Source organism: Hippocampus bargibanti, linkage group LG04 (genome assembly GCF_051943395.1).
Source record: "Hippocampus bargibanti isolate YZ-2025 linkage group LG04, ASM5194339v1, whole genome shotgun sequence".
NCBI classification, from domain to species: domain Eukaryota; kingdom Metazoa; phylum Chordata; class Actinopteri; order Syngnathiformes; family Syngnathidae; genus Hippocampus; species Hippocampus bargibanti.
In genome coordinates, this window is record NC_142737.1 from 18,340,510 (window position 1) to 18,365,032 (window position 24,523).

A 24,523-nucleotide genomic window follows, 5' to 3' on the forward strand; every position below is an offset into this window, starting at 1 on the left:
GCCAAGACTTGTGAATATTATTGAAATCCATTTGAAAAATAGCGCAAACTTTAGATATGAAAGTATGTGAGCACAATTCTGCTATATACTCCACTTATAAGGAGAGCATTTTTTTCCTATATGAAATAAACCCAATAAATGTAGTCAGAATATTGTGCTCGTAAACGAGTGCATGTTTAGAGGGCCATCATTCATAAACGGGGGTGTGATTGCCATTCTACAAACCAGCGGTGCCCTAACTTCCTTTGGTCACACACGGGGTGATTCACACTAAACATAGACATAGTTTAACAACCGATACACAAAGAAAAAAAGAAGGCTGAATGTCTATATCACCACATCATCATTACAATTATTGTAATTGGTAGAATAGTCAGAACCCTGTACTTTCCTCCAAAAACTCATAAGATCAAACAAACAATAAAATAAAACTTAAAATAAAGACAATATAAAGCAGAGTGCTATTTTTCTTTTTCTCTTGAGGTTTCATTGTAATTTACAGAACCGTTCATCCAACCAAGCCCTGGTTTCCTAAAGAAGAGCTCCTCAGATTTATTTTAGCCAGATATGTTGGACACACTGATTGACATAAGCTGTTTTCGCTCATGCAAGGATACACTGTCCAGGAGAGCTGCTGATGCTGTCTCCAGGGGGTGCTGTGCTGGTCATGCGAACAGCATTTGGGAACTGAGAGAGTAACTTTAAACTGAAGTCTTCTAGCCACTCATACTCTTTGCCTCTGTAGATGAACATCTTGTTCTGGATTGAAAAATAACATTAGAACTCATTCAGAACTCAACCCTTTCAGAAATGCACTTGCAACTAAATGTTATATTTTTAATGGAAGGGGGCTAGGTATGCATTGATAGGGCAACCAAATGCAATTAAAAACTAGCTAAACTTAGAGAAGGGAGGAAAAAAACAATATACTGTAGTATACTGATGTAATTGTGGCTCTTGAATAATCAAACTGTTGAAAAGAGTATAATGGCACATCTTTAAAAAGGTATTTCAAAGAGCCAGTTCATTGAATATATAACATTGTATGTTTATTCATCATTTCTTACCCTGAGGAAAGAAGGGAATCCAAGGCCGTAGTATCCAACAGCAAAGTATTCTGGCTGTGGTCGCATGGCATGCATTATTTTTTCATAGAACTCTGCTTGTTTTTTCTGCAAGACATAACTCAAATGTTGACATATTTGGCGTCTCTTTGTGTTTACTGAATAAATATACAGTGGGGCATTGACATACAAGCTTAAGTTGTTCCTTACCCATGCTCATAACTCAAAACACCCATATTAATATTCTTGTTTCCTGACTGAAATGAGTGGAAATGCCATTAAATAAATGCCTAAAATATGAAATGCCATTAAATAAATGCCAAAAATATGCATGAAAAAAACGATACTTTATAAGCTATAAAATAAGGACACAATGAAATCGAATACAAATATTTATCCTAGTGTGGTCACACTTTCTTCTTCAATTGTGCTGCTATTTATGTTGTGCGAATATTGGCAACCTAGGCAACCTAAGCTCTCAGTCGTACAGGAGTGGTCCATCGATGAGAAGGTTTCTTCAGCCGTCATCTATACTTTTTTTGAAGGTGTCGGACGTTTCGCCTCCTATCCAAGAGGCTTTGTCAGCGATATATCCCTAATGTCCCTAAAGGACATTAGGTATATATAAATAGGGCCGACACGACCAGTAAGACTTTAGTTCGCTGACGCCTTCAAAAAAGCACAGATGACGTGAACTATATACCGTATACTGTGTTTATATATATATATATATATATATATATATATATATATATATATATATATATCCCCTCGCCTCACCCCTCATGGGTGGTGTTTGGCCTCCATTTTTTAGCTCGGATCCTCTACCAGAGGCCAGGAAGCTTGAGGGTTCTGCGCAGTATCCGTGCTGTTCCCAGCACTGCGCTTTTCTGGACCGAGATATCCGATGATGTTGCAACCACTCATCGAGTTTGGGGGTCACTGCCCCGAGTATGTATGTATGTATGTATGTGTGTGTGTGTGTGTGTGTGTGTGTGTGTGTGTGTGTATATATACAGTAAAGTCTCGTTATATCGATATCGGTTATAGCGATAGTACCGCTTATTACGATATTATTTTCGTTTCCCTTGCACATTTCTAGTATTTTTATGTATAATTAGTACCGTTTAGTACGATACCCGGTTGTTACGATAATCCGGTTATTACGGTGCTCCTTTTCATCCCCCGCCGGCCATTTTTGTTGTTTACATCGATATATCCGTCGCGCCATTGGTCAACTTGGTCACATGAGCCGCCATCGGTCGCGCTATTGGTCGACTTGGCCGTGTGACTTTGTCACGTGACACGCCATCGGTCGCGCCATTGGTCAACTTGGTCATGTGTCTTGGTTACGCGTCACGCCATCAGTCGCGCCATTGGTCGACTTGGTCAGGTGACTTGGTTACGTGACCAGCACTCGTGTAGCAGAGCCATTTTCATTTTCAGACGCTAGCTCGTGTGTAGCAGACGAGATTGAAGTGTTTGTGTTAAAAGGTAAAAATGGGAAGCAGAAGAAGATTGATGACTTTTTTAAATTGTATACATAATACAGTAAGATGTAAGCATTGCAGTTTCCCTGTTGTGTTATGTACATGCCCACTGTACTGTATATGAATGCAATCGTTTTTTGCAACAATGTTTCTTGTTTTGTCTGCTGAAGCGCGATGATTTTGAAAATTATTAACATTCCATACTGTGTATTAAAGGACAGCCAATGTCACTTTTTATTCAAATGCAAATAAAAATGACTTCACGCCAAGACGTCTTGCATTGCTTGTGAATCCAAACAATGGCTTCAGATTCGGATAATATGCTTTCTTGTTACACATCCAGTTATGAATATGTTTCAAATACACTGTAGTTCTGAAGATTAAAGCATACATGTTTACAATCATTAAAGAATTATATGTGCCATTTTGAGGCAACATTGGGGGAACAAAAAAGGGAGCTAATGGCCAGCTCCGTTTCTTATATGGCGCTTGGCTGCCCTCTTTTGGCGGCTTTTGTTTAATGCAGTTCGGCGCAGGATCGGATATATCGATAGTCCCGGTTATATCGATATTTTTTCGGACTCCCTTGAGTATCGATATAACGAGACTTTACTGTATACAATAAAGTCTCGTTATATCAATATCGGTTATATCGATAGTACCGCTTATTACGATAGTATTTCTATGAACGCAAGTAGAAAATTACATGCGCAGGGTCGGATATATCGATAGTCCCGGTTATATCGATATTTTTCGGACTCCCGAGAATATCGATATAACGAGACTATACAGTATATATATATATATATATATATATATATATATATATATATATATATATATATATGATGTTAGACAATCTTTTTTTGTCAATGGACGCTACAGCTGCGGTTTTGCTTTCAACATTTAGCTCGTGGTAGACGTGCACATTCCACCATGACGTCCCTGATCCACTGCTGAAAAGGATGTTTTGATCCTCTCCTCTTTCATCTCAAACTGCTTCATGTCACAAAGAGGGTACAGAAAGTGCTGAAGAATGAATGACTCTGTGACTTTGTGTTGTCATATTATTTGTTATTATTTTATGTTACTTCCGGGTTGAGTGAGCGCTGGCGCGTGTGGCTGTCGCTGCTCACCCGCAGAAAAACTATCCTTATTCCTTAATCCTGTATCCTTATTATTATTATTCTTATTATTATTATATCTTGACATCACTAGATATAATAACACTATTGAACCAATATTGCACTCAACTGCTAATACTGACATAAAAGTAGAGTCTTCAAAATTACTGAATCAAATTACACTTCAGCCTCTGGCAGCCTTAAACAAATTCTCACAATTTTTCATCACGCATACATCTAAATTTACATTTGGATGCTTCATTTTATTTGATTTGTTATCTGTCTTGGTGATAGAATTTGGTTCATGCTGTAAAAGGAATGAATGCACATGCAGCTTCTTACCAGCAGCTGACTGAGCTCCGTGAAGTCAAACATGTGGCTCTCGTGCATCTTGGCCAGCTCCTTGCCGAGTTCAATAGCCTTCTCCCACATCTGAATCACAAAATGGATATCCGTTAGATAGCTTATGGCTTCACAGAAAATGTCTTGATGAGCAGATAAAGTTCCTTAGCAAAACTAGACTGATTAAAAAAAGTTATTTTGATAATTATCATTATTTGCCATTCCATGGTACTTTAGGGTTCAAAAAGGGCAAACAAATACAAAGCTGAGTTCATAATTATTTAATCCGATCCTCGTGAGGATATGTATAATGTATAATATGATATAGTATTCTTTTCAGCTTTTTCATACCTTGTCCTGACTGATAGAACAGAATATTTTTTTAGTTGGGGTGGTGTTCTTCCTGCGTCCCTACATTAATTTCTTTCGAGACACTTATTAATTTATCTTGTGTTCATAGCTGGTTGCTCTGACATCTGTGAAAAGTATTATTGAACATCAAAGCATGTTTTCATTTTTTGGGTGATACAACATTAACTTAGCAAGTATCATAGGTTTCTTCTTTTCCCTCTTGCTTGGTTAAGCATGACGAGGTTACTTGTTAAATGCCATCTAGGCGAGAATTAGTTATTTAGAAGAGAAGATTTGTACGACCGGACAAGGTTAAGTCGTGTCATATGGCAAATGCAGCTTCCTCGCTTATGCCTGGGCACGGTGCTTGTTGGTGCTAGATATTTTTCTTAATTTGCAAGCAACAGACCAGCACATTTGACCTGCCATGTGTAGTCAGGTTAGACAACATTCGTAATGCTGATGAGGTGATACCGGCGGGAGGGGGGCAAACAGGCCAGTCGTTAGTCAGGAATGTAGGAACAATCAGTGGGGCCACAGGGAGTGGTCCTCTGCTCCCCCCAACCTGAGAGTAGGGACCTATCATAGCTGTGTCCGGCGCCGCCATGTCTGGACATTAGGGATATATAAATAGGGCCGATACGACCAGTAAGACTTTAGTTCGCTGACGAAGCCTCTTGGATAGGAGGCGAAACGTCCGACACCTTCAAAAAAGTACAGACGACGGCTGAAGAAACCTCATCGATTATCTGGAATCGCAATGTTGATCGAAAAACAAGAAATTGTTCAGACCTATTGTGAAATATTTGAATTATGTCACAACAAAGAAACCTTAAGCCGATATGTAAAATTTTGAAACATTGGGTTTTGGCAATACTCACCTTGCCTTTGTCCAAATAACATATGATCTCCTGGAAGAGTCTTTCTTTCAACTCCTGTTGTGTCCAGACATGCTTCCCGTCTCGAGGAATCAAATGAGGTGCACATGTTTTGTCAGACCACTGGTACAAAATCAGGAAATCAGATATGTAAGTAAAAGCAACGTCTAAATGCAAATTTCCCCATTGCGGGACGAATAAAGGTATTCTGATTCTGATTCTGATTCTGATAAAATGTCTAAAGTAAGATCTGAATATGACTGACCTCAAGTAATTCAGCATGTAATAGGAGAGTATAGGAGGCCTCTGTGTAATTTTCACAGTCTAGGTGTAAATCCCGCAGTTTGTACAAGTACCTAGCGATAAGAACACATCAAAAAGGTGCATTTAATCAAACATCCAAATGACAACGGGGCTGTCTGACTTACCGGATATAAATGTCTTCCCTCTTTTTTTCCTTGTAGAAATTCTGAGATAGGAAGCAAACTAATGTCATGTCAAATAACTGTTTTGGTTCAGGGACAAACGTGTCAGCCATTGTGTGAATACAGGAGATGACCATACCAGCACATTGACCGTGCAGCTCATGCGATGCTCAGGACTTTCATCATGTGTGATGGTGCGGTATGCCAGGAGATTCTCCAGCAGACTGCTAAGCAGAAGTGCCAGTTCTTCACCTGACTGTGAAAGGTATCTATGGCGTCTGCAGTGCTCCAGTAACCTGTGGGTCCATATGTACCGTTTTTCATCAGACAGTCTGGTAGAGGCTGCCCCGACACCCTATCTAAAATATTTTCACATTATTATTGTACTATTTTATTTATATTATATATATTATATTTATGATAAATGCATGTTATTATAATCATAGTTTTGTAATGTTACCAATTGCTATGTCTAACTAAATCTTTCACCCAAAAAAAACACAAACTAAATCTCAAAGCCATCTATAAAAAATTACCGACCTATTCAGTTCCTGATGAAAATGTGCTAGCAAAGAAAGGTTTGCTTCTTAGCGTAAGCGACAAAAATTACGTTTTCTCCAGTAGGACTTTGTACTGCTCATCGCCTCGACCTCCTTCAACCTCTTGATCCAGTCTTGTTATAAGTTCATTTTCAAACTGAAAAGAAGAAAATGATGGGCAAATTATATCAGAATTCTCGTCCATTTCCTTGGTGAAAAGTAGTGGTTGCTCTGATTTAAAAAAAAAAAGGATGGCAAATGCAGACCTTTACAGGCAAATAGACCACAAATGACGTATAGAAACATTTTGATGATATTTAAAGAAAACACATGGTGCATAATATTGGAGATACCATTTCAAATGTGCGCCCGGGGCTGAAATTGTGCTCACACTGCATCATATCGAAAAAGATGGGAATCGTGGCCTTCCTCAGCTCTGGCTCAGGCACCAGAGTGACCTCCAAAATAGGTCCGACCATGGATGGGATGAACTTCATTTTATGGGGGCCTAGAGGAAAACAGATAATCACTCAGAAGAATAAGAGTATAATTTGAGAAGGCAATAAACTGCATCTTCATTTCACAACAAGCGTAGTGCAATTTAATAACGTTGCAAACAAAACAGTACAGTGAAACTGAGCAGTACAAACATTGTCTTGTTATTCTGGTTGTGTAACTGCAGACACTCTCCAGCCTCAAAATAATTAAATAAATTAAAAAATCACCACAATACGTATATGAGGGAAGACTAAATAATCACTCACCAAGATTGTACCACATATCTCTCATCTTAAAGCCAATTGTCTTCCTCATATCGCCATATCTGTTGCAAATGTAAATCAGTTGAGCACACATTTTCCTTATTCGGGCTAGAAATTAATTCCAATTCAGCACCGTGAGTTTAAAGATGGTACGTGAAAATCTTACTTGTTAAGTATCTTGTTGCGTTTCTCTTGAGAGAAGGACTCAACCTGCAGTGTCTTATGGGTGAGGAATGCCACTGTCAAATGAAAGTAACTATTCCAGAGCTGTGGATGATACATGGGTTTAATTAAAATGACTAAACCATTTTACGTGATACATCATTAGTCAGTATTTGAATTGAAAGGGGAAAACAGACCTGTTGTTCAAAATGTGCTTGGTCTAAGAAATACATATTGAGGACATCAGAATACTGGATTATGGCTCTCAGGAAGACTTGCATCTGCACCAGGTTCATAATCATCCAGTCAGCAGGGAATACCTTCCCCATGAGGTCCTTGAACATGATGAATGTCTCCATGAGAAAGTCCTGATGAAAGGAGACACTTCATCATAAGCGGCAGTTGAAGACTAGCATTGCTGCATATAAGGATTCATCATGTTAATACCACGAGATGCACACTGAGATTATGGTGTGGCCTGGGTGGTTGAATGTCCATTATTGATAGGATGTTAAAGGCTGAGGCGTAGAGCAACAACCAACAAAGGTCGCACCACAACACTTACAATGATATCCTGTCTTGTCTTAAAGGTGCCAATATAATGGGCATAATGCATGTCATCCATCTGCTTCAGGATTGCTGTCATGCAGGACAAATAGTGGCCCTGTCACAGAGAAGGTTATTTGTTACTTTAACATTAATCAGTGTCTGAAATTACATCTGCCGGGGTATGCAGCTTTTACGTCGGCCCGCCTGGGTGGCCGACAACTTAAAGCAAACGTTTGGAAATTTCGGAAATCTCGGTTCGTTTGGCAATTTGCATACTCAGCACGGCAGCCAATCAGAATTAGAATTGTGCATTTGCGGATCATTTTCCAAAGTAAATGCACAGAACCTCAGCTCCAGAAGAAAGATTCAAAAGTAAGCTAACAAAATGTATGACGCTACAAAACGTAAACGTACATTATCCCGTGACTATAAAGTGTCCTTGAGAGCTTTGAAAGGTGTTTAGAAATTAAATATATTATTATTATTGTTGTTAAAAGCATCGTGGAAAGATGAGTTAACGTGGCTTAAAGCAGACGACGCAACGCAAACATTGCATTGTGCAACATGCTGAACAGTGTATGGACAAACGACAACTGGAGCAAAATCATCAGCAAGGTATATTTATGATAAATTAAGCAAGGGAGCATTTGCGGTAGGTACATCCTTGATTAAAAAATATCCATAATACTTTGCAACAATGGTTTTTTTGCGAGTCTTATTGTGTTTCAAGTTGTGAAAAATGGGTCAGGCAACTTTATGGCTGGACAGGCAACTTTTCAAAGTTGTCTGCGCTGGTGTCCGGTAACTTTTTGTCACGAGTTTCAGACACTGCATTAATTCACAGTAATTCTCCAGTCCACACAAAAGAACACACATTAGCACTCATGTGTTTTATTCAAGCGAATGTTAACAAATGTGTGTATATAGTTTACCAGAGGTATTTTTTGTCTTAATAAAGAGCGCATTTAGTGTTACAAATGTTTGCACTTCCTGAGGACATATTACTGCAGTAACATCACACTTACTATGAGAGGGGACGATCTGTCCATGCTGATGACAGTGCGATTAACCCTGCGAAGTAGGCGCTCCATTATCAGCTGAATGTGCCCCCTGGTCGGACCCTGCACAAACACATTCACACATTCACGCTCATGTCCCTTTATAGCACAACAGGTAGAAGCATTCATTTATTGTTCAGGACTGTGGTTGTACAGCATTCGATTTGAGTAACACGCTATGCATATAAGCCATAGTTGTGTACAAGAGCAAAATGTTTAACCTATTCCACACCAAAATGTGTCGGAAAACACACATGCAATACCAATCGGGGAAACTGGGGAGTTAGAAATGCATGGTAATTATGAAACACAAAAAAGAGCAACTACAAAATTAAATACATTTCGTATGTGAATATACGCTTTCATGTCAGTATTCCTCCTCCAGAAAGAAATTGTTCAAATGCGCATCCAAATGTGTGTGTGAATGCTTGTCTCTTTGCATTCGCCTGCACTTTTTGTGTTTAACAGCACAACCATGCAATTATGCACGGAATCTGCAGCATTTCACTATTTCGGCTTTTCTTTTCATGTGTCTTCTATCTGTATCTCCATAAACCCTGGCAATGTGAGCCTGTAATATTGTTTTGACAAGATGCTTATGTAATTATATCCTGAGGTGCCAGCCATTTTGAAATGTTTTGAATAACTATTTACCACATCCTTGCGATCCACGATGTCCAACACAGTGCTAAGCAGTTGGACACAGGCCTCATAGTCAGGTTTACAGGAGTGATCATCCAGCTGCCCACTCAGCTGGTCATTGACAAGTGGCAGAAGCACATCCCGGCAATCTGTGGAAATAAAGCAGAGAAATGTGGTCACAATGTGACATTCTCCATTTCAAGTCACTGTTGGAACTGTGAAAATGTCATATGAGCATGAGGTGGTGTGCAATGCATCTTGAGGGAAATTTTATAATGTGAAATTAAGCAAAAATACCCTACCTGGCTGCATGAAAAGGTCACTCTCCACCATTTTGCACATGCAGCCCAGCTTCTGACGCACAAACTGTGAGTCGGGAATGCTCTCAATAAACTTCGCCAGTAAAATGCTGTAAAATGACAGTACACTTCCTATGTTATAATTATCTCTCAAACATACAATTCACAGTGTTTTTTGTTAACTTTAAAGTAGTTAGATTGAAAGAAAAGTATTCCACAATGGAAACAAATATTATTCCGTGTTGTGCAGCGCCCCTTGAGAATTACCTTAACTCTACGGGATCAAAGACAGTCTGCATATCATTAATGATGCCAGGGAGGTATTTCAATATCGCCCCCTAAAAATACAAAGAACAGGATGTCATCAAGTTGAAGCATTTCTTTACCTCTTTCACAACACGAGAAGGTAGCCTACAACTATTTTTCAGACTACAGAGTTTCTGAAATATACACAATGGCTGCAAAAATTAGAGGTGGTAACTCATCCTCAAACATTTGGTGATTAAGTTTATGGACTATGCACACCAAATCCAGCAGACATTTAAACAGCTTCTACCCCCAAGCCATTAACTCTTTGAACTCTTTCAACAGTAGCCAAAATGGAACTGTATAGTGCCACTTAGCAGTTTTTTTGACAACGATACTAGTGCAGCGTGTTCTACCGGACACAAATTCCTTGTGTGTCCTACATACTTGGCAATAAAGATGATTCTGATTCTGATTCTGATTCTGATAGCTGCGAAGTGAACAGCCCAAGACTGTCAACAGAATACTCTGTACTGTATCACTTGCCATAATCTATAAAAATGATGTGTCAGTCAAGGAAAATCGATGAGAAGGTTTCTTCAGCCGTCATCTGTACAAAAGTGAAGGTTTCGGACGTTTCGCCTCCTATCCAAGAGGCTTCGTCAGCGAACTAAAGTCTGACTGGTCGTATCGGCCCCATTTATATATCCCTAGGGATATATATTTAGGGATCTGTACAAAAGTGAAGGTTTCGGACGTTTCGCCTCCTATCCAAGAGGCTTCGTCAGCGAACTAAAGTCTGACTGGTCGTATCGGCCCCATTTATATATCCCTAGGGATATATATTTAGGGATCCAAGAGGCTTCGTCAGCGAACTAAAGTCTGACTGGTCGTATCGGCCCCATTTATATATCCCTAGGGATATATATTTAGGGATATATAAATGGGGCCGATACGACCAGTCAGACTTTAGTTCGCTGACGAAGCCTCTTGGATAGGAGGCGAAACGTTCGAAACCTTCACTTTTGTACAGATGACGGCTGAAGAAACCTTCTCATCGATGGACCACTCCTGTACGACTGAGAGCTTACACAGACGAGTCAAGGAAAATGTAAGTAATTATTATTGAGAGTGGATGTGGGTGAGGGTTAAAAGAAAAATGGGGAAATACAAGAAATACAATACTGTATATATACCATTATCTTGAATCTAACCAGCACTTTATGTATACTTCTACGGTACATTTTTTCAAAACTTCTGCAATTTCATCTGTGGGTACATAAGAAATTGCAAATTTGGTTAAACCGTGTTGTAAAAGACAATAATTACATGCGGCGTGCTGTGGGCAACTGTGTACCGCTCGCTTGAAAATCTGGGAATTGATGTATATGACTGGCTATGATTCAACAACCCTCATCCGGGAGGTGCTCAAAGTCGAGCCGCTTCTCCTCCACATCGAGAGGAGCCAGATGAGGTGGCTCGGGCATCTGATTAGGATGCCCCCAGGACGCCTCCCTGGTGAGGTGTTCCGAGCACGCCCCACTGGCAAGACTGCCAGGACGAGCTAGAAGAAGTGGCTCGGGAGAGGGAAGTCTGGGATTCCCTACTGAAGCTGCTGCCCCCGCGACCCCACCCCGGATAAGCGGCAGAAGATGGATGGATGGATGGATGGATGATTCAACACATTTCGTGTGAAATATTGTGACAGAATTCCTACGACTGTTCAGGGGAGCATCACTTCGTGTGTCAGGGCCCTGACTTGACTAGTCATAAAGTGGGATGTTAACTTACAGTCTTTAGCTTTAGCCAAAAAAAACAATCATACCTTTATTTTCACTCCCTCATCAAGTGGTCTGTCCATGAGAGTGTTGAAAGATAGGAATAGAGAGCGAATTGAGTTGAAGAAAGCGTCCCCATCTTCACTGTTTCCATAGAACCTACAAAGGTGAATTGCATTACAAGCAAATCCTCTAAAAAAAAAGTATGACTGGGAGGGTGAGCGACCCTTATATACCTCAGGTAGAGTATCCGAGACTGGACAATAAATCTGAACAAATACTTGAGAGCCTTGAGTGCTGCATAGAGCTTCTCAGTGAGAAAAGGCTCCTCCGCGTGGCCAACATAGTGGTTGAGCACCCTGGTAAGCTTCCTGAAAAAGCAAATAATTTCAAGTTTAGGTCTTACGATAATTACACTATAAAGTAGGTGGAGAATCACACAAATCAGTGGTGTCATATTGCAAGCAATTTAAGATGGTAGGCACTCACATGTAAGCCAAAGTGGCACTAAAGTGCTTGTTTATGTAGGTTTCAAGGACTGGGTTAAAGTGCTGGAATTTTATGTCACCAATCAGCATGATAATAAAAACCTAGAGGGGGAAAAGAGACACAGAAACAGAAGAAAATGTTAATTTATCATGTGATGAAATGCAGTCTTGCTAGAGATAACAGGTGCCAGGTGGATACAGTAACTAACCAAGGCATTGAACACCAGTGTGTCATAGGTGTCCTTTTCTGAAGTCTCCATCATGATGTTGAAGAGAGCATCAAGGGTATCCTGAAGAAACTGTGCAACCCCCACCCCCAAAGCTTAAAATGTCGATCATATATAGCATATTAAAAAGTCTGTGTGACATTAATAGAGCAGAGCACCTACTTTAACTATCTCACCACCTTCAACCTCCATCAGCCTTTGCAGGATCAGGTCAAGATCATCTGGGTTAGACCTCCAGTTCAACAGGCCGAGTAGATCAACTAAAGTTTTGTGAACACATCAATTTCACATGTTATCGGGGCCTCAATGAAGGTTATTTAAGTTTTTCAATTTCAATCAATCAAGCCTTCAATAAACTGCGATCTATCCGCTGAATATAAATCAAGAACTCAAATAATTTCATGCACAGAAGGTTATATAGGCAGTGTGTAAAGGAGGCTGTACCCAATGAGTATTTTGGCATCGATTCACGATCAGTTTCAAAAAGCCAAAACTCAATTACCAATTTGATCAGGTACCATGAATTGGAACCAAACCGATTCAAATGTGAAAACGATGCTTCCATATTAGCCAGAAAACTTTTTTTAAAGTGCTCTGAAATACCGTTCTGAGTAAGTTTAGTGGAGCAAGTAAGCGTGGAAATCTGAAAGCTGTCCTTTGTGACAGGAATCACTCCCGAATGGTGGAACTGCTTCCCACTTTGTTTCTCCTTCTCCTCTACTTCAGCCCAGGTCCCTGGCAAGGTCAGATAAACCTTTGCATCATCTGCTCTTTTCACATCAACCTAAGAAATTCATAAAACAGTGTATAAGACAGGCAAATTAATGCCTATTTAATTTCAGACCAAAGGAGATTTCGAAAATTGATCACTCTATGTCAGTTGGGCATTGACTGCACATTTTCTGAATCAATTTGATTAATGTTATAGAATTTGCTTGTTTTTTTAAATAAAGTACAAGCCTTGGAGGCTACCTTATAAACAATAGGTTCATGCCTTCCATCCCTGAGTGTTGTCCCATCTCCTCTCATTAGGCGGACAAAGGCCATACCAAAGGGTTTTTCTGACTTGTCCCGAGCTGAGGAGGGGAGCAGAAACAGCTCTACTTACCATGGTGGAGAGATATACAGGTTTTTGTCAAATAACTATGCCACACAACAAGTCATAGTGACTCACAGTCCTGGGACGATCTATGTCGAAACATCACCCTCAGGTGACAGCGGCAAACGTCTTCAATGGGAATTGTCACCTTGCAGAGGAGACAAAAAACGAGAAATTACAGCTCCAAAATACATGATCGTCTATGCAGATTTACATTATCAGTACATTCTGGCTTTGTATCTGTTCTTTGAGATGATTTCCCTATTGAATAAATTTGACAAATTAATTTAAGACATAGGATGTGAGATTAAATGTTGTATGAGGGTTTATGACATAAGCCTACCTTTACTGTTTCATTCCAACAGGGTTGCTTCACCTGGTAGTATATGACAGACTTGTATTCTGTGATACCGTCGTAACCAGCCCCAGGAAATATAGCCTTCTGTTCAGAAAAAATAAATCACTTCAGGCATGTGGCAGAATGGTGGACTTAAGATGCACGTGGATTAAATCTTTAATTGAGTAAAATTTTGAGGAATGTTTCACACACAGATTGTACGGAGGTGTGCGTTACAATTTAGGATCGTTATCTTTGTATCGTTGGCTGTTCTATGACATCATTGTGCAATATTAGTGATTGATAAAGGACGTCACTCAATCTTCATTAGTCGTGCTGTATTATAGTAATTACACATGGCAATTGTTTAAAATTTGTTAAACAAGTTGTACACACGTATACGTATATACTGCTACTCACACTCGCAAACAAGTACGCGCACTCAACTGTGCTTGCGCACGCGTGTGTGTGGTTGTGTGTGTGGACACAAATTAGAAACAAATCAAAATGAATCATACCATTTTATGATGTCAAATATCATGCATTGTTGGAAAAAAGGAATTGACATATTGAGATGGTGAATAAGATAGTTATCTTCAATGACCAATAATACCTCCATGGCATTGCCTTCATCATCATGCACACTCAGTATAACCTCCACATTCTTGGGTGTCTTCTTTTTGCCACGGTCAAACTCTCCCTGCAGCAATGTTACATAAATATCATTCCTCACATTACCTGGAGAAAAGAAAAAATATGATTATGAAAATGTGCTGACAAATGACACCGTCCTTGAAGTTCTGTAGTCAATTCAAATGAACATGACTTCATTGTATGTAGAGAGAAAAAATAGGCCACCTGGGAGAATGATTTCTGGAAAGCCCATTTTTCTGACGATGGCTGTGCTACGGTCCACAAAGTGTGGGTAGTCCTTTCTGACCTGTGCAAGATCCCCCGGGAGCAGCTTGAGGGTCACAAATAACCCTGCCAGCAAACATGAAAAGAAAATCAACGAGGCAGAGACCACAGTAGCCTCTCGCACATGATTTATTTCCCTCAAAACCAAAAGGTGAATTGAGAACGATCTCTAAAACCGCATGGGATAGAGCCTATGTGAGGCACTTCATTTTACCCTGGCCTTTGTGATTGACCTCCCTCGTGGCAATGACTTTGTTGAAAACAGCAGTGAGTGGCTCATTCTCGCCTATGACTCGAGAGGGGATGAGGGGAGACATGATGAGTTGTCTCTGACGGATGTAGGTCTCCATTGCTATCCTGAGAAAGTTCATCAAGGTCAAAAAAAGATACAAGATGTACCGCAACCATATATTGATAAGCTGAAAAACAAACACACACACAGGTTGCTTGAAATAATATTTCCGACCTCTCTATGAAAAGCTGAGCATTGTTTTCATTTGTCCTTTGTTTAATCAAACATTGTGACCAGAGCAAAATAGTCAAAAACTATAGTCAAAAACTATTCAAGGCTATAGTATCCATGTGACATTTTAAGACACAATTGAAGAACTCAAAGGTATGAAAATGTTGACAAGATCAAGACTCACTGCTGAAAAGGAATGAAATGCTGTTTGTCCTCATCGTCTGTTTTGCCATGAGCAATATCAGTTATGTCCATCACTGCAATGATACCAAAGCATTAAAGACTGGCCCCGGCAGCCTACTTTGCAGGATGCAAAGCATTTCTTGCAGTTGTCTTAACTGCAAACAACAAGACGAAGCAAGCTTGAAAAGCACAGTGTGGGTGTGCGACATGGACATTCAAAGATGGGACAAAACTCTTCTGAATGTTGGTTCAAAGATATAGACATGTGAAAGTGCGCACGCGTACACACACACACACACACACACACACACACACACACACACACACACACACACACACACACACACACACACACACACACACACACACACACACACACACACACACACACACACACACACACACACACTGTCACGTTTTGGTTTGCAACCAACAAGTGGCCCTATCGGGCCCTGCCTGCAGCTGGACAGCTGTTGGTGGTTGAAATCAGTGGCCATTAAAAGGACACGACCATTCAGTGTCGGGTCATTGTTTCACCGTGTCTGGTTTGGTTTGTTTTCAGTCATGTTTTAGTCGTGGCTTTGTTTGCGACTTTAGACCTTTTCGTTCTGATGACTTAGTTGTTTTAGATTTTGTTCCTGCCAACTGTATTTAATACAATTTGTCAAATACACCCTCTCTCTCTCTTGCCTGCTTTTTGGGGGTCCACAACAACCTTGCAAATTGTGACACACGCACACACCCATACGCACACACTGAGTCAGATAGATACTGGGTTTGTTTGCTGAGCTGTTAATGGAGTGAATGAAAAAAAAATCCAAACAGTGCAAACACATTTCTTGGGAGAGGAGAAGAAACTCCAGCAATCCCTCAGGAGATGACAGAAATCTAATGGTAGATACTCTCCATATGGAAATTATATTTTCTGCTAATTCTGGTGCAAGCATCTGTTTATGTCTTTTGACAGTGATGTGCGCATTGTCAACCCCCCGCACCCCCCAAAAAAGATAGAAACCAGTGTTACCTGTAATATATGCATTGATAGTGGTACTTGAGCACATTGCAAGTTGTACGTGGCAACATTGAATAATTTATCCATCCATCAATCCATCTATTTTCAAATCCGCTTTATCCTCACAAGGAGTGTGGGGGTGCTGGAGCCTATCCTAAGTCTTCCGGCAGTAGGTGGTGGACAACCTGAACCGGTTGCCAATCGCAGGGCACAAAGAGAGGAACAATAATCCACGTTCACACTCACACCTTGGGAAAATTTTTTGTTGTTAACCTGGCATGCATGTTTTAGTAAAAGTGGGAGAAAACCAGACTGCCAGAGAAAACTCACATATGCCGGAACTGCAATCAAACCTTACGCCTCCCTACTGTAAGGTTGACGTGCTAACCGGATCACCAATTTATTTCTCAGATAAATCTCGTGGCACAGCCATGCCAAAATCAAAGCCGTGTGTTGAGTAAAATGTGTCTTCTTCCTGGGCCACAGAAAATAACTGAGAAACACGAGTATCGAGCAGTTAAATAACATCAAATAGAGACCAAAAACTTGACTATAATTGACTTGACTGCAGCTGAAGTTTACTGTGCATATGATACACAATTACAAAAATCTACAATTTTCATGCAAAGAAAATGCATCTTAAAATAATCCCCGCATTGTAACACATCATATACAGGGAACGCAATATTAAGAATGGAACATGCACAGCACGACCGACAATTCATGTCTCTAAGACGGAAGTGCTACCAAGTTGATGTTGCTAGAGCAAATATGTATATATATAGGACTGCAAAAACATACCAGTATGTATTTTCAATCTTCTCTGCACGGTATTGCCTCGACTATAATTCAGGCTCCACAGTGGCATTGTCACAGTCATCACTTTCAATATCTCTTTCCACTGATGAGCTCAAACGTGTCGGGTTTGAAAATACTCGCTTCTGTTGGCTCCCGTGTAAAAATCTTCTTCCTCAAATTCCATAACCTTGCTAGCATTGCGGATGTACTGTATTGAGTAGCATGTGGAAATTGTACAGTACCTCTATGACAGGGGTGCTCACACTTTTTCAGCATACGAGCTACTTATAAAAACAACTAAGTCAAAATGATCTACCCACGACAAAAAAGCAAAACATAATTATTTTCAAATGTTTTAAGGATTCTTTGTATGTACAATGTATGTTCATGTACATTGCATAACTGAATAAGCCAATATTGCACAACACACATAATAACTACATATACATAACATAATAAATAACTATTAACATTTTTGTAATTACCTGAGTTTACTTTGATGACTTGCACTGAATTGAATCAGCCAGGGATGCATAGTCCGTACAGTAGCTGCTGACAGCCAGCCTCAAGCACATTTCCAAATGTTCATCATTCATGGTGGAACGGTAGTCGAGTGGTTAGCACACCGGCTTCACAGTGCAGAGGTCGCCGGTTCGCGTCCCGGTCTGGCCTCCCTGTGTGGAGTTTGCATGTTCTCCCCGGACCCGCGTGGGTTTTCTCTGGGTCCTCTGGTTTCCTCCCACACTCCAAAACATGCATGGCAGGCAGATTGACCACTCCAAATTGTCCCAAGGTGTGAGTGTGAGAGTGACTGTTGTACGTCTTTGTGTGCCCTGCGATTGGCTGGCAACCAATTTAGGGTGTCCCCCGCCTTGTGCCCGAAGACAGCTGAGATAGGCTCCAGCAACCCCCGCGACCCTAATGAGGAATAAGCGGTACGGAAAATTAGATGAGATGAGATCTTCATGTAGGAAAAGGCTGACTCCCATAAATAAGTGGAGCCGAATAATGCAATCAAGGAGGTAGCACATTTCCTCATGTTGGGGTACTTTTCCTGTGTAAGTTACAGAACTGTCCATGAGCTCTGGACTTCAGCAGTGAGAACACTCACAATCTCCGATGTCTTTCCATATTTGCTGGATTAAATCCTCAGCCATGGCTTCACAGCGCCGTGTCGTATGTCTTGACAGCTGCAGAGCTTTGATTGAAGATAATATCTCTGCCTTATTTTTAAAGTCTCTGAACAAGGAGTCAGCTGCTTCAACGAATGCTTCTTTTACCATCTCTCCGTCTTGTAAGGACTTTTTGTTTTTAACGATGGCGTGACTCACCCGGAACAATGCTTCGGTGGCGGCTTTCGCTTTTGAAGTATGTTGAGTGAAAAATGACTGCTGTCCGGACAACTGGGATTTTAGTTCATCCACCGTTTTCTTTCTCAGCTGGCTTTTCGGCGGGAAGTCAATGTTGTATTTTCCATGAACAGTCCGAAAATGCCGCTCCACATTTTCCCATTCCGTATGAAAGTAATATGTTTTGCCCCCTTACTTGATCCAGGTTTCTCACTCATTTGGATCACCATATGTTTAGCAAGGGCTTAAAATCTGAGGTAATTTGCTGACTAGCTTGTAAATCTTGCTGCGTTTAGCGCCGTTGTTTACGCATGCACGGCGACCTAAAGGTAAAAATTCAGTTGTTATCTGAATGGTTGCCCTGTATGTCAATCAAGTGACGGGACGTTTGATAGGCTGACAAATGTTTTTTTACTGTCACGCTGAGATCGACCAGTACTACCTCCGCGATCGACCGGTAGATCGCGATCGACGTAATGAGCACCCCTGCTCTATGATATACCATGCTGGTCAGAGACTAAAATGTCAGTTCCAGTTATCGTAGGGGTGGCAACAATCGCCACAATCCATCAAATTTCTAATAAACCTGGAAACACTTGGATTGAGTAATTAAAATCACATTTTTAATCAAACTGTTTTGAAAAGTACTGTGAAAAAAAACATACAGTATTACCAATAGAAATATATCTATGATCTGAAAAATATATGGAATCTGGTTTTCTCATATATTCATAATGCTGTGTTTAGACTGGTGATGCAGCCTCTTTTTATTACCAAAAAATTAGGGATTCATTTCGCCATTGAAGTGTACTATATATTGCATGTACCAGCTGCAATGTGCTCATACACTACCCCTGGTTGCAACACTGCGATGGACCTTAAGACCACAGCCATCAGCATGAGGCAAGATGCCATTTCAGTCAGTGACCACATGAGCACACATCTGTATTATTACTATCGGTCCCAAAATAACATTAACCAACATGTGCATGTCTGGCATTTTTGAATAATATTACGAAACATGTATTTGTTGTTTACAGAAAACAGTCATCAAAGATTTATTGAAAGACAGACAGTGACCCCCTCCCCAACCAAACTTGACAAATGCCCCCTGGCCCAATTACAGATGCTAACATTGGGCGAACATGTTGAACTTCATCTTCATTCTGGATGGCCTATCCACTACGAGCTTTAGAAGTATTGTATCGTGACATTCAGTGGACTCGTTCCCTGGAAACAGGAACCGCCATTATGGCAACTGCCACTCACAGATTGAATGTTTTGAATCTTGCAGTTCCAAATAGTGTTTTTTTCAAGGTAACTGTGACAGTATGTGATTGCTATTGCAAAAAAAAGAATTTTTATTTTAGACATCTTTCCACCAAACAATGCTCCATCCAGTCTTTTCAAATTCATTTAGTTGTAAAAATGCAGCAACTACATGCTGTCTACAATCAATAAACAGACTAATCAATGAACCCAACATAGAATTAATAACGACGATGCAACTTTAAGAAATAAGTATCGAACATCCATTTTGGCCTCTGTGAGGTTGCCTACCATATGCCTGAAATCGAACAGTACAGTACGACGAAGAATCCATTCACAGCAGGGGGGTCAAACTCCGGTCCTCGAGGGCCGTAATCCTACGTTTTCCAAGTCTCCCTGTTACAACATACCTGTTGCAACACAGCCTCAGGTGCGTTGCAACAGGGACACTTGAAAAACATCTAGGACAACAGCCCTCGAGGACCGGAGTTTGACAAACCTGATTTACAGTGATTGTCCTGGACGGTGATTAAGCATTTGGATTGGATTTTTGCCTTTATTAGTCTCGCAGCGGAGAAATTTACATTTAACAGCAGCAAATTTTTGAAAGTAATGAAAGTAGAAAAACAAAATACATGAGCTGCTGGAAAGTCAAAAGAACAAAAAAAAAAAAAAACACTAAACAACCAATAACATGACAACACAGATTTCTATTAACTGTTAGGCACAGTGTTTTTCCCCCCAAAACTGAAAGGAAACTATTTTGTTGTAATGATCAGTCCTGAGGTGTCTCCCAATTTATTTAGGACAATTAAAATCTATTTTACTGTGGTATGACATTTATGTCTTTTCTTCCTCAAATGAGATAATATCCAGCCAAAATGTCTCTGAGATTAAGTGGTCCTAATGTTCATGCAACAAAATGATGATGGTTTAAAACTGTGTATTTTACCCAGGTGTTTGAATGTGTTTTATTTTCCTGGCAGAGAGGAATAATGTGACTTCTAAGTTGGCCACATTTTTGATTGTGGTTTCACTCCATTTGTTGAGAATACATTTCTCCACAAATAGGCAAATAACACTCTTCCTGATGTCATTTTTCCTGATTCTACTTTTTCCAGGTCAGAAAACAGATGTTGGTATTAACGTCAGCACATGGATCCCTCAGAGTGTACAATTCAAAAGGTAGCGCAGAGCAAAAAAAACGCTATTTTCATTGTAAAATTGTTTCTAGATTGGATGCAAAGATACGTATAGTATGAGATCTTGTAAAAAAAGTGTCTTACCAGCCACACCAAATGGTCTCCTTAATCCACCTGTTTGTTTCTTCCCCTCTTTGAGCTCCATGCTTCCCACTCTGATAATCTGACACACCAAGAAGAGCCGTTGCCTCATCAGGTCACTTCTGCACAGCTCCTGGATGTAAAAAAATAATCCAACAATAGCTATTTTGTTACAGATTAAGTGTAAAAGTCAGAGAAGCTTGAGTGCAGATAATTATTATTAGATGTTGAAACCCCCAACCAAGTGAACCTTTCTATCTGCACGTTTTCACCTTTTGGATGACTTTGTGAGTGAAGTGAGTCATGATTTGCTTTGAGGACCATTAAATGTTTGATCTCATTTTCAGGACATCAGGCCACAAATGACTTAATTCAACATTGCGCTTCAATGGCATTGAAGAGGAACTCAAGTGAAACATTTTATTTTTAACATATTTCAAGAAATACCACTAGTTTGAACACATCGTTTTGATTAATACCGTTTGTGAAATATGAATTAATCAGCAAAATGCAATCTGTGTTATCTATCTCAGAGCGGCCATTTTACCAATTGCTGTCTACTGCAAGTAAAATCAGTGTCTAAGGACTCAGGCACGACCAATCACGACTCACTTGTTTTCTGGATTTTTTTGTAGGCGCTACTGGGCCGTGCAAAGAACGAATTGCAGAGAAGTGAAACAGGAATACATGTACCGGTACATTAAATTTGTGATTTATTTGTTAAATATGTGCAAAGAATAACGGCTCAGTTTGACATTCACATTGATACAGGAACAAATTGTCCCCCTTGTCTCAGACTTGATTAGTTTAGTAGTCTGAATCTGAACTATTGTTCAATAGTAATTTATATAATATACACTCTATATAATATAACTAATAACTATATATAATATTACTAATAACTAATATACACTTTATATAACAGACACTCTGACGAAGGGGAAAGTATACGCCGAAACATGTCAGGTAATTGAACACCTAAAATACACTGTCTGTAAGAAAAGAATCTATTTTAAATTAGATAGTAGTAGACAGGATGAACTTAATACAACTATTGTTCAATAGGATGTGATGTAGTTACCGTGAAGAGTGCTGGCAAGTTGTTGAGTTTTTCAATTTCTTTCGGCATCCCCATACTGTCCCACCGCACCAAGAAGTTCTCACTGCATGAATTTAAACACGGACCAAGTCAAGAATTACATCCAAAAATAAAAATACAAAATACAAAACATATATATGTGATGCAAACCTCCACAAATATGTTCATGGATTGGGATTTAATGTAAACATATTATGGCACTGACTTTAACATATGCTTATATATCAAGATTTTTGTGATCTGCTGTGAATTAAAATTAATAAATAAGTTATAGTCGTTATTTTTGTGGGAAAATGAGATGAGGAAAAAATAAAAACAAACTAACAAAAATAACATTTAAAATATAATTAGATTTAGGAATTACATTGAAAATAATGTTGAGGTTTTCTTTGGTTGGATAGGATCACGAATGAACTATATCAGAGGGACAACTCATGTTAGAGGCTTTGGAGAAAAAGTCAGAGAGGCCAGACTGAGATGGTTTGGAGAGGTCTAGAGGAGAGAGAGTGACTATATCATGAGAAGGATGCTGAGCCTTGAACTGCCAGGCAGGAGACAGAGAGGAAGACCTAAGAGGAGGTTTATGGATGTTGTCAAAGAGGACATGAAGGTAGCTGGTCTGAGAGAAGAGGATGCACAAAACCGGGTTAGATGGAAGACACTGATTTGCTGTGGTGACCCCTGAAGGGAAATGCTGAAAGGAAAAGAAGAAGAAGAAGAAGAATGACATTGAAAAGTGTCTCATAGAATAATTCAAATCAATTGATCGCCATTGATTTTTTTTAAACCAGATGAACAGTTGTTTTTGACAAATAATTATTTTGTAGAATTTGTTGGCAGCAAATCCATATTTCTTCTGAGATATGTATATTGGTTCATATAAAGTCATGAATGTCTAACAATGTTCAGGTGTGAAAATCTATCATGTAAAAGATGCGGCCGTTTTGGACCTTCAATTATTCACCATGAGTCATATGTACATTAGTATTTCAGAGGAATTTTATATTCCGGTTCCACAATGCAAATCACTCTCTACCATGTCGACTTTTGACACTTTTTAGACCATTAAAAAGAATCACTTTCGACCATTTGTCATCAATTCACATTAAATCCTAAATAACCTTGGCGTTACACTGTACAGTTGGGAAATAAAGTGAGGAGTGAACCTGATAAATTCTGACTGATCTGGGTCATAAAGAGACATGAGCAGCTCCGCATCTTCTCCAATGTTGCATACAAAGTTTTTCAGGTTCATGAGGAGGCTGTAGGTGTGAACAGAACTAAAAAGAGCCTGGCGCCTCCTTTCCAGATTTTGTAACCGTGTCTGGAAACAAAACAAAAAAATATTTATACAGTATACAAAAGCTGAATTGTTCTACAGATATACAAATGACAATAAAAAATAAATGCTCATGCCTTCTCCTCTTGTATCCTGTCATCAACACTACGGGATGCAGTCTCATGGGCACGGAATAGACTGACAGTGCTTGTAAAGTCAGGATTCAGTGTGTTTCCTGCTTCATCTCGCACAACCAGATCCAAGCCCAAAATCCTGAGCAGCACATTACCACAGACTGTCACATTTACAATCGCGGCAGGGGGCGAATTATGGTAAGGCAGTAAGTCAGCAAGAGTCATACCGGTTCCCGTAGTCAATCTTGGCAGTAACTTTTTTTTTTAGTTCTACAAGGTCATCCTTGGGTAATGTTCCAGACACTATCTGTGATCGATATTCTATCAGACTGTAGGCCATCTGCTGAACACTTCTGAACAGGGAGGCTTTGTTTGCCTGTCACACGAAAAAAAAATGTAACAGCATGTAACACTGCAAGTCTCAAGGCAACAAAATGTTCGTGTGCATCTTCAAAAATAAACAACAACAAAGAAAGGAAAATACTCAAAGTATGCTTAAATGTTTGCAGATAGAGACAGAGTACAGTGTACCTACCACAAAGAGCTTGTGCCATATCTGTGCCCATTCCCTCAGAGTAGCTCCAAGCTCCTGCACCAGAGGTAATTCTGCTGGAATAATTATTTCCTGCTGGCTAACAGCCGCAAAGGCAAAATAATAGGTTATTGAAAAAAGTGTCTCGTTGCTTACTGAGCATATCGTATACAGTAATTTGAACAGGCACAAGAGCATTCATTGGTATATGAAAAATAGATGGTTTCCTTTCATAGTCAAGAAAATAATTTATTAACCTCCACTTCAGATAATTATAAATGGACTTGTATGTCACGAGAGGTGAAGCACAACATATCCAAAGTAGGGAGTATTACAATGACATTT

The 24,523-nt window shown here is 39.8% G+C and overlaps 1 protein-coding gene across 1 annotated transcript in view; it reads right to left on the reverse strand.

Annotated features, from left to right (window-relative positions):
- The window catches only part of dock5 (dedicator of cytokinesis 5), a 46,973-nt gene that overhangs the window by 7,465 nt on the left and 14,985 nt on the right, over positions 1-24,523 (reverse strand). The window contains exons 5-40 of the mRNA XM_088994535.1: positions 24,182-24,278; positions 23,874-24,022; positions 23,650-23,785; positions 23,400-23,557; positions 22,216-22,297; positions 21,138-21,267; positions 15,425-15,497; positions 14,992-15,134; positions 14,718-14,843; positions 14,473-14,597; positions 13,866-13,964; positions 13,598-13,670; positions 13,396-13,499; positions 13,027-13,207; positions 12,586-12,683; positions 12,406-12,495; positions 12,198-12,298; positions 11,945-12,079; positions 11,756-11,867; positions 9,952-10,022; positions 9,688-9,794; positions 9,398-9,534; positions 8,711-8,806; positions 7,702-7,800; positions 7,334-7,504; positions 7,141-7,241; positions 6,978-7,036; positions 6,567-6,721; positions 6,285-6,370; positions 5,814-5,970; positions 5,678-5,718; positions 5,515-5,605; positions 5,253-5,372; positions 4,021-4,110; positions 1,068-1,172; positions 618-759 (exon numbers count right to left, since the gene is read on the reverse strand). Of these exons, the coding sequence (XP_088850661.1) occupies positions 618-759; positions 1,068-1,172; positions 4,021-4,110; positions 5,253-5,372; positions 5,515-5,605; positions 5,678-5,718; positions 5,814-5,970; positions 6,285-6,370; positions 6,567-6,721; positions 6,978-7,036; positions 7,141-7,241; positions 7,334-7,504; positions 7,702-7,800; positions 8,711-8,806; positions 9,398-9,534; positions 9,688-9,794; positions 9,952-10,022; positions 11,756-11,867; positions 11,945-12,079; positions 12,198-12,298; positions 12,406-12,495; positions 12,586-12,683; positions 13,027-13,207; positions 13,396-13,499; positions 13,598-13,670; positions 13,866-13,964; positions 14,473-14,597; positions 14,718-14,843; positions 14,992-15,134; positions 15,425-15,497; positions 21,138-21,267; positions 22,216-22,297; positions 23,400-23,557; positions 23,650-23,785; positions 23,874-24,022; positions 24,182-24,278 (4,040 nt within the window). The remainder of the gene's footprint in view (positions 1-617; positions 760-1,067; positions 1,173-4,020; positions 4,111-5,252; positions 5,373-5,514; positions 5,606-5,677; positions 5,719-5,813; positions 5,971-6,284; positions 6,371-6,566; positions 6,722-6,977; positions 7,037-7,140; positions 7,242-7,333; positions 7,505-7,701; positions 7,801-8,710; positions 8,807-9,397; positions 9,535-9,687; positions 9,795-9,951; positions 10,023-11,755; positions 11,868-11,944; positions 12,080-12,197; positions 12,299-12,405; positions 12,496-12,585; positions 12,684-13,026; positions 13,208-13,395; positions 13,500-13,597; positions 13,671-13,865; positions 13,965-14,472; positions 14,598-14,717; positions 14,844-14,991; positions 15,135-15,424; positions 15,498-21,137; positions 21,268-22,215; positions 22,298-23,399; positions 23,558-23,649; positions 23,786-23,873; positions 24,023-24,181; positions 24,279-24,523) is intronic.